The sequence below is a fragment of the Geotrypetes seraphini genome, chromosome 15 (assembly GCF_902459505.1).
Source record: "Geotrypetes seraphini chromosome 15, aGeoSer1.1, whole genome shotgun sequence".
In the NCBI taxonomy this organism is placed as follows: domain Eukaryota; kingdom Metazoa; phylum Chordata; class Amphibia; order Gymnophiona; family Dermophiidae; genus Geotrypetes; species Geotrypetes seraphini.
The window spans coordinates 15,797,280-15,812,709 of NC_047098.1; the positions used below are offsets into that span (position 1 = coordinate 15,797,280).

At 45.1% G+C, this 15,430-nt stretch overlaps 1 protein-coding gene across 2 annotated transcripts in view; it reads left to right on the top strand.

Annotated features, from left to right (window-relative positions):
* MEGF6 (multiple EGF like domains 6) overlaps positions 1-15,430 on the top strand; it is a 276,556-nt gene that overhangs the window by 127,892 nt on the left and 133,234 nt on the right. For both annotated transcript variants that reach the window (XM_033922100.1, XM_033922102.1), the window contains exon 5: positions 5,633-5,755. In XM_033922100.1, the coding sequence (XP_033777991.1) occupies positions 5,633-5,755 (123 nt within the window). The remainder of the gene's footprint in view (positions 1-5,632; positions 5,756-15,430) is intronic.

The following is a 15,430-nucleotide window of genomic DNA, read 5'->3' on the forward strand; positions in this document are numbered from 1 at the left end:
GTCTTTAAATCCTGAGACCATCCTAGTGGCCGTTCTCTGTATCGACTCCATTCTCTTCACATCCTTTTGATAATGTGGCCTCCAAAATTGGACACAGTACTCCAGGTGAGGTCTCACCATGGATCTGTATAACGGTAGTATGACTTCCGGCTTTCGGCTGATAAAGCTCCTTCTGATGCCCAGCATTTGTCTGGCCTTCGCTGAAGCTTTCTCCACCTGATTAGCAGCTTTCATATCTTCCCGGATGAGAACTCCCAAGTCCCTTTCTGCAGTAGTTCTTGTTAAGTTTTCACCGTTCAAAGCGTATGTTTTGCATGGATTTCCGCTCCGTTATAGAATACGAGCCTAAGTCGGCATTTACGCTTCTAACTTGAGGTGCAAGCTCATGCTAGCTCAATGAGTGAGGTAAATGTTCGTACCTAATTGTAGGCTGTTAGGTGTAAATGCTAGTACTCTAAGGGCTGGATTTGCTCATATTGCCAGTAAAATCTAACGAGTCACTGTAGCGGCCTCAAATCTAACGATTCAAAAAAGACGAGCCATTCTCAAAGAACCACGCATGCAAATGAGGTTTGCGGAGGGTCGCCAAATTGACATGAGATCAGTCGCTGGTGATAGCGATCAGCACATGCGCAGAATAGTCCACGGAAAGTGGCATGGGTGGATAGGAGGGGTGGAGAGCTACCAGCAAATATTATATCATTGTGTCAATCATAGCCGTGTCAGCGTTATTGGAAGGGAGGGGAGGTGCAATATAGTGATGGGGGGAAAAAAATCTCAGAAGCACGCGTCTCGAGCAAATGCGCTAAAGGTGTCCTATACGTGTCTTATACGCACTTCTTGAAAGCTACCTTTATACACTTGCTCGAGACGTGTGCTTCTGAGATAAGAACATAAGCAATGCCTCCGCAGGGTCAGACCTGAGGTCCATCGTGCCCAGCAGTCCGCTCATGCGATGGCCCAACAGGTCCAGGACCTGCGCAGTAATCCTCTATCTGTACCCCTCTATCCCCTTTTCCAGCAGGAAATTATCCAATCCTTTCTTGAACCCCAGTACCGTACTCTACCCTATTACGCCCTCTGGAAGCGCATTCCAGGTGTCCACCACATGTTGGGTAAAGAAGAACTTCCTAGCATTCGTTTTGAATCTGTCCCCTTTCAACTTTTCCGAATGCCCTCTTGTTCTCTTATTTTTTGAAAGTTTGAAGAATCTGTCCCTCTCCACTCTCTCTATGCCCTTCATGATCTTGTAAGACTTTATCATATCCCCTCTAAGTCTCCTCTTCTCCAGGGAAAAGAGTCCCAGTTTCTCCAGTCTCTCAGCATATGAAAGGTTTTCCATACCTTTTATCAGACGTGTCGCTCTCCTCTGAACCCTCTTGAGTAATGCCATATCCTTCTTAAGGTACGGCGACCAATATTGGACGCAGTACTCCAGATGCGGACGCACCATCGCCCGATACAACGGCAAGATAACTTCTTTCGTTCTGGTAGTAATACCCTTCTTGATTATACCTAGCATTCTATTCGCTCTCTTAGCGGCCGCTGCGCACTGTGCCGTCGGCTTCATTGTCATGTCCACCATTACCCCCCAGTCCTTTTCTTGGGTACTCTCCTTCAATAATATCCCTCCCATCGTATAGCTGCACCTCGGGTTTCTGCTTCCCACATGCAATACTTTACATTTCTCAACGTTGAACTTCATCTGCCATCTCGTCGCCCATTCCCCTAGTTTGTTCAACTCCCTTTGCAATTCTTCGCAGTCCTCTTTAGTCCGAGCTCCACTAAATAGTTTTGTGTCGTCCGCAAATTTTATTATCTCACACTTCGTCCCTGTTTCTAGATCATTTATAAATATATTAAATAGCAGCGGCCATCAGTGTATTACTATAATTTATGTGAATAGTGTCTTTTCTTTAATTTTTATCATGAGCCCCAGCCAGAAACACATGCCTGAGACACGCATTTCACAGTACCGGTACTTCCGGACCAGCTGGTAATTTATGGCCGTTTAAAGCCAGCGCTTCATTTGGAGAATAACCCTGACATGATAGAGAATCACTTGGCGTGCTCATTTAAATATTAATGAGCCCATTTTACGACCATTTTAATAGTCCTGACCTCGTTGTACTACATTTGCATGGCAGAATTGGAGGCTGCTAGGTAGCTCGGAAAAGACGCTATTCGCGTTAGGCGTGGGCATGGCTACATGTTAGGCGCCTTGTTGAAGAATCGCTGCTCTTAAGCGTGCTCAAGCACTAAGATAGGCGCCTCACTTTTAGCTGTGCCTAGAGCTGGCCTAGTTCTGGGGCGCCTCCAAAATAGGTTCCGCTCAGCGTGATTCATTAAACAGCGCCCAATTTTACTTGGATCGCGCTGAGCAGTGCCTAATTAGGCGCCTAACTTTTGGGCGCTTCTTATAGAATTTGCCCTTAAGTGACTTGGCCAGGGTCGGAAGGAGCAGCATAGGTTTGAACCCACAACCTCAGGGTGCTGAAGCCACTCTAGAAATCAAAATGTAGCAAAGTGAGCCAAGTCTAGGCCAATCAAGTCATTGTGACATCACTGATGAAGTTGGCTCTTAGGCATTGGTGGAATGAGGCATTATGATGTCATAATACCAGCTCTGGTTATTGGAGGCTGAAACTTTTCACACTGTTTATTTATTCATTTTTCAATACTGTTCTCCCAAGGGAGCCCAGAACATTTTACATGAATTTATTCAGGTACTCAAGCATTTTTCCCTGTCTGTCCCGGCGGGCTCACAATCTACTTAATGTACCTGGAGCAATGGGGGGATTAAGTGACTTGCCCAGGGTCACAAGGAGCAGTGTGGGATTGAACCCACAACCTCAGGGTGCTGAGGCTGTAGCTTTAACCACTGCGCCACTCTAGAAATCAAAATGTAGTAAAAGTGAGCCAAGTATAGGACAGTCAAGTCATTGTGACGTCACTGATGAGGTTGGCTCTTAGGCATTGGTGGAATGAGGCATTATGATGTCACAATACCAGCTCTGGTTATCAGAGGCTGAAACATTTCACATTACTTATTTATTCAGTTTTCTATACCATTCTCCCAGGGGAGCTCAGAACGGTTTGCATGAATTTATTCATCTCCTCAAACATTTTTTCCTGCCTTTCCCAGTGGGCTCACAATCTATCTAATGCACCTGGGGCAATGGGGGGATTAAGTGAGTTGGCCAGGGTCAGAAGGAGCAGCGGGAGTTTGAACCCACAACCGCAGGGTTCTAAGGCTGTAGTTTTAACCACTGTGCCACATTCACACATGTAACCGACTGTCTTCTATAACTTGCAAACGCAACTCTCGGGGCTCAAGGATCTCCCGTATGAGGAAAGGCTGAAAAAATTGCAGCTATACTCACTCGAGGAACGCAGAGAGAGGGGGGACATGATCGGGACGTTCAAATATCTCACGGGCCGTATAGAGGTGGAGGAGGATATCTTCTTTTTCAAAGGCCCCACGGCAACAAGAGGGCATCCGTGGAAAATCAGGGGCGGGAAACTACACGGTGACACCAGGAAATACTTCTTCACCTAGAGGGTGGTTGATCACTGGAATAATCTTCCACTGCAGGTGGTCGAGGCCAGGAGCGTGCCTGATTTTAAGTCAAAATGGGATTGCCACGTGGGATCTCTTCACAGAGAAAGGTAGGGGAGGGTTATTGGGGTGGGCAGACTTGGTGGGCCGTGGCCCTTATCTGCCGTCTATTTCTATGTTTCTATGTTTTAACTTTGTGTAAAATGGGGCATACAGGATTCCAGAATTAGGGGTTACTGTCCAGTTAGGCAGGATGTACAGTGCTGCGTAGGTCTGTCAGTGCTATAGCAGTGGGGCAATAAGTATTTCAATGTGGCGGATCATCCTTTAGCTACTAAATTGATGCCTCTTTTGCAGCGGGTTTGTTTCAGCACTGAGGAGACTATTCCACTGGGGCTGTTTTAGATTTTAGGTTTATATTTTAACCCCCTCTTTTATTAAGGTTGCGCTAACCGATTAGCGCGTGCTAAACGCTAACGCGTCCACAGACTAGCACGCACACGTTAGCGTGTAGTATGCGCTGAATCGATTTGCGCGCGCTGATCGGTTAGCGCACCTTAGTAAAAGAGGGCCTAAATGTTTTCAGTGACCTTCTGAGTAGCTGCTGCATTATAATGACACGATCATTTCATGTTCTCAGTTCTCGAACGCAAGCATTTCCCGCTCAAAGGTTTTTTGAAGAGAGAGCAGCCTGCTCGCCGCACGGAGCCCTGTTTCAGAGAGAGAGACCTCAGTCTGACCTTTACACGTCAGAACATTCCATAAATTAACACACTTGGTTTCGTCTAATTATTGTGGTGCCAGGGAGCTGGGAATGGATCCCATTGTCCTTCAGCGTTACATATTAATTGTGCACAGATGGTTTAATTTAGTCGTACGCTGTTCTGAGATTGGAGGAAAGGAGGGAGAAATGTGCTGACCAGTGTGCTTTGGGGGACCTGGTTTTTAAATCTGCTTCTGTCCATGAAGGTTGGTTTGCCAATCTAATCCATGCCTGCAAATTTCTCTGGAGCCTGGAATGAGTAAGAGTTTTCACGTGTCGCGGTGCATTTTATTTCCGAGCATTGATCCTGCTGGCTCCTGCAGACGTCGGAAGCTGTAGGAGTGGCGATATCTTTATACCAGCGTGTCGCAACCTTTTGAAAGCGGCTGGCGCACTAATCTCGGGGCTGCACGTCGGCGTCTGCGCCGAAGTCCTCCTGCCGCGGCCTTGGGCCTCCTGTTACTGCCATTGGGGGAGGGGGGGGTGCTGCAGAAGGAGAGGTGAGGGGAAGGAGCAAAGGCGCCGGCGAGGAGGAGAGGCGCTGAGCGCCATCTGACGGACTACAGGACGTGCCTTTCGCTATGTCGCTGGTTGTCCTAAAGCATTGCAGATGACGTGGCCGTCATTCGCTGCCTAACCTGGAGCCTAATTATAGCAGAGGTTTATCGGGAGTCACAGGCCAATGATCCTTTTTCGTCAACCTGCCTAGGTTGCAACCCCCAAATGTGGATTTTGTACCCTAAATGTGGATTTTGGTCACAACAAACAGTTTTGGAAGCGAAAATGTTATGTCAAGGGTAATTTGAGAAAACTATTAAAAACCGCAGTTATCTGTTGATGCATTTTTCTAGGATCTGATCTTTGCGACTGTTCTTTTGATGGGCACTTTACGTGATTTTCTGATGATTATAAGTTAATGTTTGATTTTATTTGTTTTATGGAATTATGTACGTAACGATATGTAAACCGTTTAGCTTTAAACGGTACAGTGGTGCCTCGCATAACGAACGCCTCGCACAGCGAACGCTGCACACAACGAACTTCATGTCTTGATTCATACAACGAACTTCGTTTCACACAACGAAGTCGCCCGAGCTTCCACGATCGCTGCCGATGTATTGAATCCTTCCGCGCAGGCACTGCAGGCAGTCATTAGTCACTGCGCTTAACGCGTTTCACATAATGAACTTTTCGCATAACAAACTTGCTCCTGGAATGAATTAAGTTCGTTGTGTGAGGCACCACTGTATATACATTTTTTTAAATAAATAATAAATTGGTATCAAATATCTGATTCCTTCTCATTTCAGATGTCAATGAATGCGAGGAGGGCAATGGTGGCTGTGAGACCCACTGCTGTAATACCATTGGTAGCTTCTATTGCAAGTGCCCTGATGGGCTAAGTCTGATGGAGGACACAAAGACATGTAAAGGTAAGAGGAACTGGCAGCATCCACCAGTTGCATGAATTAGAGGTGTAACCAGAAGCCCATTTGAAGGGGGTGGACTAAGGATGGGCTGAGGGCCTAAATGTTTTAGGGGGGTGGACTAAGGATGGGCTGAGGGCCAGGTATTCTCTCCCTTCCCCCTCGCCAGCCAAAGAAGTTTCCTGCACAATCTCCGCACATGCTGCCAGAGCAGTGCTAGAGAATGACACGGGGTCAAATTTTTCCCCGTCCCCGCGGGAGCTCATTTCCCTGTCCCGTCCCTACAAGTTCTTTTCCTATCCCTGCCCCATTCCTGCAAGCTCCGTCCTCATCTGCACAAGCCTCAAACACTTTCAAATCCTAAGTAGCAACATTCTAGAGCTCAGCTTGTGATGTCATCCTCATTCAACCAATGCCTAAGCTCTGTCTTCATCTGCACAAGCCTCAAACACTTTCAAATCATAAGTAGCAACATTCTAGAGCTCAGATTGTGATGTCATAATGCCTCATTCAACCAATGCCTAAGCTCCGTCCTCATCTGCACATGCCTCAAACACTTTCAAATCATAAGTAGCAACATTCTAGAGCTCAGATTGTGATGTCATAATGCCTCATTCCACCAATGCCTAAGCTCCGTCCTCATCTGCACAAGCCTCAAACACTTTCAAATCATAAGTAGCAACATTCTAGAGCTCAGATTGTGATGTCATAATGCCTCATTCCACCAATGCCTAAGCTCCGTCCTCATCTGCACAAGCCTCAAACACTTTCAAATCCTAAGTAGCAACATTCTAGAGCTCAGACTGTGATGTCATAATGCCTCATTCCACCAATGCCTAAGCTCCGTCCTCATCTGCACAAGCCTCAAACGCTTTAACATCATAAGTAGCAACATTCTAGAGCTCAGATTGTGATGTCATAATGCCTCATTCCACCAATGCCTAAGCTCCGTCCTCATCTGCACAAGCCTCAAACGCTTTAACATCATAAGTGTTCAAGTCTTGTGTGGTTACAGGAATGGGGCAGGGAAAAGGACAGCGACAAAACTTGCGGGGATGGGGAAATTGAGTTCCTGCAGGGACAAATTTGTCCCCGTGTCATTCTCTAATCTGAAGCATGTCTGCTGACTTAAGTGCTGCTCAGACAGCACAGGCAGGACTCATGCATTAGACCTCTTTGATTGGCAGAGCTTGGCATCCACGTCGGCCATTAAAGCTTAGGGGGATTGAGCCAAAAGTGAGGGGGGCCAGACCCCCTATGCCCCCCTGTGACTACACATATTGGTATTAATACTCTGGATGCTGAAGCACCACCAGGATCTGATTTACCTCTAATCTAGTGGTCATGAGGATCCAGCAAAAAAGTATGTAAAATAAACATGCTAGAATACCATTTTAATGAAATTTTTTTTGACTAGGTGCTATAGTCATAGTAACATAGTAAATGATGGCAGATAAAGACCTGACTGGCCCATCCAGTCTGCCCATAAATTTTACCCATTAAAAAATACATGATTAGATTAACTTGTCTCTTTTATTTTATACATTTATTTAGGAAAATGCTGAAAAGACACCTATTCTGTCCCATCCCCGTGAGTTTTGTCCCTGTCTATGACCCATTCCTATAAGTTCTGCCTTAACCGCACAAGCCTTGGACACTTATGATTTTAAAGTGTTTGAGGCCTATGTGGATAAGGACGGAGCTTGCAGGAATGGGGGCAGGGACAGGAAAAGAACTCGCGGGGACGGGATGGGAAAATGAGTTCCCTTGGGACGGAGAAAAATTTGTCTCCGTGTCATTCTCTATTAGCGGCCAAAGATAGACCTGCTTTTCAGTCGTCTCTATCTAGCTGCTAGCTTTAGCCAGCCAGCCACTGTATATTGGCGGTGATTGGCTAGGAAAGGAGGGAGAAATATGATGTCATTTCCACCAGAAATCATTCAAAACACAAAAACAAAAATAAAAACATGATTTCCAGCAGAAATGACATCATGGTACGCGGAGTTTCAAATCCAGGAGCCATTTTAATGCCAGTAGGTGGACGGAGTTGGAAAGAACGAGAGTTTGTTATGGTATTTCCCTGATGCAGCCACTGGTTGGCGAAACAAGAGCCTTGTTGGAAATATAGACACTTATCTTCACTTCACTGCTGTTGCATCCCCCAACCCTAAATGTCGTGTCTGTCTGTCCAAGTTAGATTGTAAGCTCTTCTGAGCAGGGACCGTCTATAAATGTCAAAATGTACAGCGCTGCATACGCCTTTCAGCACTATATAAGTGATAAGTAGTAGTAGTACCTCCCAAGTGGTTGTTTATTGAGTTGTGGCTGATTAAGGATAACCCTAGTTGACCTCTCTTTGGAAGCCATTGTAAAGGCCAACCGTGATACTAGATTCTTCTAAGTTTCCAAGTTTTATTAAAATTTGTTGAAACCCCTATCATGAATTCTAAGCGTTTTACAATGTTAAAAACAAGGGTAAGACTTACAAGGACATATCGACAAGACAAATTAAGGATTTAAAATGAAAACAATAGGCAAGTTTTGCCTCCAGATGTGGTATTCATCTTTCTGGAGGTGTGATGTTTGCAAAGCACTCGAGTGTTGTGAGAGATGCTATGTAACGCCAGCCATTAATGGGTTTCTGCTTGCTACTCTTAGGTAATTTTGCATTCTCAAAAACAGTGTTGGAGCAGATTTTATGATGGAACGATTTTCTTTTATCAGAAGCCATCTGTAGTATTTCTTCGGTCAACACAACATGCTCTTATCAATATAAACAATGTAACTTTTATTTTAGTTTTTTTCTTGCATGAAATGGAGTCATGTAATATTTTTCAGGAATGCGGCAGCTCTGTTACTGCAAGTTAACAGCTGTGGTCCGTCTGCCAAGGTGAAGCAATTGCCATAGTTGTGGTTTGGAAGCAAACTAGTGTGACAGCTTGATGTTTTGGTGGAAAGCTCTACAGAATTGCTGCAAAGAGAAATGTGATGTTTTGATCATGAGACCCGTTGACTTCAAGGCCAGATAATGGTTGCTAATTGCTTCAGACAACCCAAATCTATTTTAAAGGTTTGGGAAACTTCAGCAAACTCAAAATGGTTCTGAGCCTCAGAGTAATTTTTCAGACAGTTCCTTGCACATCGTTTGTGAAAGTGGAAGGCGCAGGGTTTTTGTTTAAAGTAGTGTCTCACAAATTTTGCGATCTGGCGGCACTAAATTGGGGGCCTTGGCTTGAGGACATCAGGAAGTGCGCAGTCGTTGACGAGACGACATCACATACATGCGTGACATCATCATGTTGAAACAAAAAACGCTGTGGAGATGGTGATGTTCAAGATGCAGGCTTTATTAAAAATGCAATTTAATAATCCACATAAAATATATCTAGGACCTCAAAAAATGGGAGCTATGGACGTGACACGGTCCGTGTTTCGACGATGATGTCTTCCTCAGGGGTCCCTAAAGATCCAGATATAAAAGCTTGTGGATTAATAACTAAAAACAAACCGAATCGTGACTCTGCACCCTCTAGATGGGGCCCTGAGATGCAAGTGTGTGTGTGTGTGAGAGGGGGGGGGGGGGCGCCGGTGTCTGGCGGTAGTGTTCCACGGCACACAGTTTGTGATACACTGGTTTAAAGTGAATTAGTATTGTGAAAGGTGTCAGGTTCCATGTGACTTCAGAGGCCTCAGAAAACGTTATGCTATATCCCAGCAAATCCTCATTATTTAGAGTTCTAGGCGGGTTACAAGTAATTATACATGCTATAAAGAATTATATCCCTCTTTAGCTCAATGGAGGAACATTCTGGAGTCCTTGCTTCAAAGTAGAGCTCTAAATAGGATGATATATTGGGGAGGTCTCCTCTCAGTCATAAGATACGAAGAGCCACATTTGCAATTTTGAAAGGAGGCATTAAAGGCCTCAAAAGTCAGTGTCCAGGTGTCTTCCTTCACAGGTATTCAGAGTTCAAAGAGGTCTTCCATCACACAAGGCCAAGGGAAGGAAGAAAGGGAGTATGGAGAGACTGTCTGAGCTCATTCTGAAGCCCACTATAGCCCAGGGGGTTGCATCTATGCAACTAACTCTACCACTACCAGGGCATGAACAAGGGGCTTGCTGCAACAGGCATCAAGGAATACACTCACAAAGGAGGATTGTGGTGAAGGGAAGCCCAGAAGCAGAGGAGCCAGTATGCTGGGACAAAGGAAACTGTCTTCCTGTCTGTGAGGTAAGTGAGAAGAGATTTTAACTCAAGGCAACAGGAAGTAAGGTGTATAAAAGGGACCTGGCTCCCAAATGCAACCCTTGCCTCCCAGTTGGAGAGCAATTGGATACATTAGTAATATTGTACAGTTCTCTTTCTAATCCTGCACTAATGTTTGCAACTTCGAGAACTATGGTTTTATGTATCAGTAACATTATTTTATAAGTAATTCGATGATCTATGGGAAGCCAATGGGTGTAGGGGCCAATAATGGCTCCTGGATTACTCTGGAGCAGCCCCCGTCATCACTCTGGATTATTTTTGCTACTCTCAGCCTGTCTATCTGAGTTTGTAAGAGGGAAATGGATGGGAGAAGCTGTATGCTAATTTTTTTAGCCTCTAATAACAACATAGACTCTTCAAAATGTGTCAACTTCTCCTTGTGTTTTTATATTCATCAAATAACTCTGCAGTGCTTCAAAATCATGAATGCTAGCTAATTAGGCAAAATTATTTGCTAAAAATCTCAAGTGTGCCACATTCCAAGGTTAGATGGGTCACCTGTCCAATGCCCCTGCATTATGCAACTCATCTCACAAGATGTGGTGGCTTAATTAAATAGTTGAGATGGAAGAGTCTTTAGGACACCACCAGAGATCCTTCACCTGTTAGTAGAAGGAATACAGCTTGGGCCTTGGGAATTGATGCCCCATTTTATGCTGGGGTGGGGGGAGTGCAGGCTAACCTCTGCTTGGAGACTTAAGATTTATAACTATCTTCTTGCTGTGGTGGCTGTGAAGATATTCTTGGCCATATGCACTATTCATCTAAGCTGAGCAGAAGTCCTCCACCTACAGTTCTGCCAGTGGGTGGTGCTGTTTCACTATCATATGTTCGACAATGAGGGATGAGCAAGCTGTACAGAACCTACACAGTATTGAAGCACTGCCCCCCATTGACAGCAGTGCAGTTGGAGGACTTCCACTCGAATCAGAGGAAACAGTGACCAAATGTACTCCTGTTTTCTAGGAAGCAGATAGAAGCCAAAAGCTATGGGGGTAATAATAAAAAAAAAACCCAACGTCTAAAAAGTGTCCTAAATGGCTACTTGGACGATCAAAAAGCCTGATCGTCCAAGTACCCATAACCAAAGCTGTTTTTTAGATGTATCTAAAAACAGCTTAGGCCTTTCCCCTGCCTCTAAACGCACAGAGAGAAAAGAGGTGTGTTTAGAGGAGGGGAAAGGGCGGGCAGTAGGCGGGAGGTGGGCCGACCTACACCTAGGCGTACAACACCTATAACCAAAACAGTTTAGTCGGCACTTAGACCTGTTTGACTTAGACGAAAGAAAACCAGGTCTAAGTGCCGAAAAAGGGGCCACTGAGCTGATGGCTAACCATCATGGCAGGAGAGATGCCTCATCTCCCCTACCGCGATGCCATCACTCTTCTACCCGAACTGCCGCGACCCGGAGGAGTGATGGCATCGCGGTAGGGGAGATGAGGCATCTCTCTTGCCACGATGCATCACTCCCCCCCACACACAACATCGGGGCAAGAGGGAGGCCAAGCCTCGCGGCAGCCGCGACCCCCCGACTCGATCGATATTAACTATTTTTACTGAGGCCCTCCAAGTACCTACAAATCCAAAATGTGGCCCTGCAAAAGGTTTGAATTTGAGACCACTGCTCTAGAGCATATGCTAGGAAGTCTGCCATCATCCCCACTATCAGGGGTGTACTAAAACTTTCCTGCCATTTTCTATTGGTTGATTTTGCTTCCTCTTTTTGTGAGCTTGACATGCCACCAGTGAAATCAATCATCTGCTTTGAAAACACTCAGAACCACCTGCACATAGCTGGCTTTTTTCTAAATAATAATAAAGTTCAAAATCTATTTGTCAATGAATGGCCCTGTAGGTTAACATGTTTATCTCATCATTATTACTCCATGTTCTGTAGGATTGGGTAATAGGGTGTGTGAATGGGAAAATCATATCATTTTTGTTTTTCGCTTTGTTTCTTTCAGCATTTGCTAAATCGATTTAGCATATTAAACCATTTAGTTCATGCTAAAATTATTTAGCAGGCACCAAAACACTGGAATACAATGAAATGGCTTCTTTTGAGTTGTCTGAATGGGATCTGGCTGAATGAAACATCTCGTCATGGTTCCCTGTCATTTACAAATGACAGCACATGTCTAGTAGGTAAAGCAGGAGCGAGAAAGAGAAATATAGAGGAATTAAAAAAATTAGTATGTAAACTCTTGCAAATTCAGTTCAATGGAAATATCTTTAAAACAAATAAGTAAATATTTTTTTCACTCAATGAATAGTCAAGCTCTAGAACTCATTGCTAGAGGATGTGGTAACACAGTGATTAGTATAGCTGAGCTTAATAAAGGTTTGGACAACTTCCTGGAGGAAAAATCAATAGTCTGCTGTTGGGATGGACTTGGGAAGGCCACTGTTTGCCCTGGGATTGGTAGCATGGAACGTTGCTACTATTTGGGTTTCTGCTAGTTACTTGTGACCTGGATTGGCCACTGTTGGCAACAGGATACTGAGCTAGAGGAACCATTGATCTGATCCAGTATGGCTATTCTTATATTCTTACATGAGCCAATTATAGGACAATCAAGCCATTGTGACATCACTGCTGAGGTTGGCTCTTAGGCATTGGTGGAATGAGGGATTATGACATCACAATCTCAGCTCTGGAATGTTGCTACTATTTGGGTTTCTGCCACTGGATTGGCCACTGTTGGCAACAGGATAATGAGCTACAGGAACCATTGGTGTGATCCAGTTTGGCTATTCTTATATTGAATACTCAAGCATAATGCGAAATAACAAAGCGCAAAAGGAATGCACTTGTTTTGGGAAATTATCACACCTTGCAGGAAAAAAAAATGCATCTGTCCATATTGCAAAGTCTGGCTAAAATCTGAACTTTAGCCTGTCTGACCTTATTTTGCGGTCCATATATTCTGAACGAGGACCACAAAGTCAATCTGCTCAGCACAAAGGGCTCTCTGTGGGCAGAGCTCCTTCCTGAGCACTTGGCTAAATTGTGCATTAATTCCTTCGAAGTTCAGAATTAAAATATCCAAACAGGGAACTTACATCAACAGAATTGTGCCCTATCCAAAAATAAGTGCACAGATAGCCAAGATAAGTTTACTGTTTGGCCGCCCAAGTGAACATTTGGCTTGCTCACTTATGAAAATAAAACCCATGATCTTGATTGCCAAAATATATCTGGATTAATACGTATGAATCCAAGTGGCTGAGTTCTTAGAAATGTACTTTGTTGGCATGATAGAAGATGCTCCATTTGCCAAGTTCAGTTTTAGCTGATCTATTTCACAGACACAGTACCAGCACCGACAAATAAAAAGCGTGACATTACATAGCATTGGCTCAACTACGCCTCCCCGTGTATTTCTTTTGGAAAGGTGCTGACTTTGCCTTCTGTGCTGGCATATTCCTGATCCCCTGCCCTTCCGGACCACTCATAAAACTTAAAATGTGTAAATGTTTGATGTCACCCCAAGACCTACAATAGGTCTGGGAAGGAGCGTAGTGGACACAAACTGCAGTACACATGTTGCAGGAGGGATGAGAGTGGTGAGAGAGGGAGAAATAGAAATAAGAGTGGAGGGGAGGAGAGATGGTGCATAAGGAGAGAGGGAGATATGGCTATAGGAGTGGAGGGGAAGGAGAGATGGTGCATAAGGAGAGAGGGAGATATGGCTATAGGAATGGAGGGGAAGGAGAGATGGTGTATAAGGAGAGAGGGAGATATGGCTATAGGAATGGAGGGGAAGGAGAGATGGTGCATAAGGAGAGAGGGAGATATGGCTATAGGAGTGGAGGGGAAGGAGAGATGGTGCATAAGGAGAGAGGGAGATATGGCTATAGGAATGGAGGGGAAGAAGAGATGGTGCATAAATAGAGAGGGAGATATGGCTATAGGAGTGGAGGGGAGGGAGTGAGAGTGCATGGGGTGAGAGGGAGATGTGGACAAGGCAGGAAGGGAGACATGGACATGTAACAACTCTGTGCGGAAATAGTGTCAAAAGTCTCATTAAATTGTATTTCTTTATTTCCTGTAAGTACTTGAAGTTTGTTTTTGTGTGAAATGCATCTATACCCATATCGCATTCAAAATCGTATCTCAAATCCCCTTCTCTACCCATTGCGGCTCTTTGTAAATCTTGGGTCAATCATATAGGATAAAATGGCTCTTTGCTTTAAAATGGCTGCTGATCCCTGACCTAACTGTCCCCCCTCCCCTTTTATGAAGCCACATTAGGGTTTTATATTGCCAGCCGCCTCAGAACATCTATGAGCATCGGAACTTTCACTGTACGTCTCTACCTGTATTAGCAACTTTACTGAATGTCTGTCAAACTCTTCCTAGATAACCAACCCAACCTCTTGTCATATAATCCGACCTCAAGCTGACTAGGTAAAGGCAAAATAGAAAACCTGATTAACATAGCATATTGTGATCCTTTGGGTGACAACCTCAAGAACCTCGATTAAGATTATTGGATCTGTCTGATGTTTCCCAATTCCTTTTTCCTGGTTTCCTATTTCTAGGTATTGAGCTTTGAATAAGCGGTGGTAAGGCTTCTGCAGGTATCCACAAGGCTAATTTTATTCCTTTATATAAAAACTAGTCATTAAGCCCGTTACATTAACGGGTGCTAGAATATGTCTATCTGTCTTTCTTTCTTCTATGTCTCTCTCTGCCCCTGTCTCTTTCTGCCTTTCTTTGTCTCTCTCCCTCCCATTGTCTGTCTGTCTCTCTCCCTGGCCCCCTTTGTCTGTCTGTGTTTATTTCTTTCTGTCTCTCTCCCTGCCTGCTGTCTTTCAATCTCGTGTGCTGCCTGCCTGGCCCTCTTTTGTCTCCCCCCCCCAAGCAAACCAAGATTGCTCCCTGGCCCCCTTTCCCTTTCCCTTCCCCCCCTCCCTCACTTCCCTGTGCAGCAACAGCAGCATTCCCCTCCTTCTCTGTGTAGCAGCAACAGCATTCCCCCTCTTCCCTGTGCAGCAGCATTCCCCCTTCCCAGTACAGCAGCATTCCCCCACACTTCCCTGTACAGAAACAGCATTCTCTCCTTCCCTGAGCAGCAACATTTCCCCCTTTCCCTGTGTAGCAGCAGTATTCCCCCCTTCCCTGTGCACCCACCCCTTGCCCGCTCCCCCTGTTCCCTTCCCCCGTCCATCAGCATTTATTTCCTGCATACGCTCTACTTGCCTCAACAAAAAGCGCTGCACCACGCTGTTGCTTGCCTCGGTGTCTTTTCTACACTGCGGCCAACCCTAGCGGAAACAGGAAGTTGTGAGAGGGCGGGCCGCAGTGGAGAGAAGATAGTGAGGCCAGTGGTTAAACGCTGAGGCGAGAGGGAGGAGGGGGAAATATAGACGGCGGCAGGGGGGTTTTGAGATCGGGGCGCGTGTG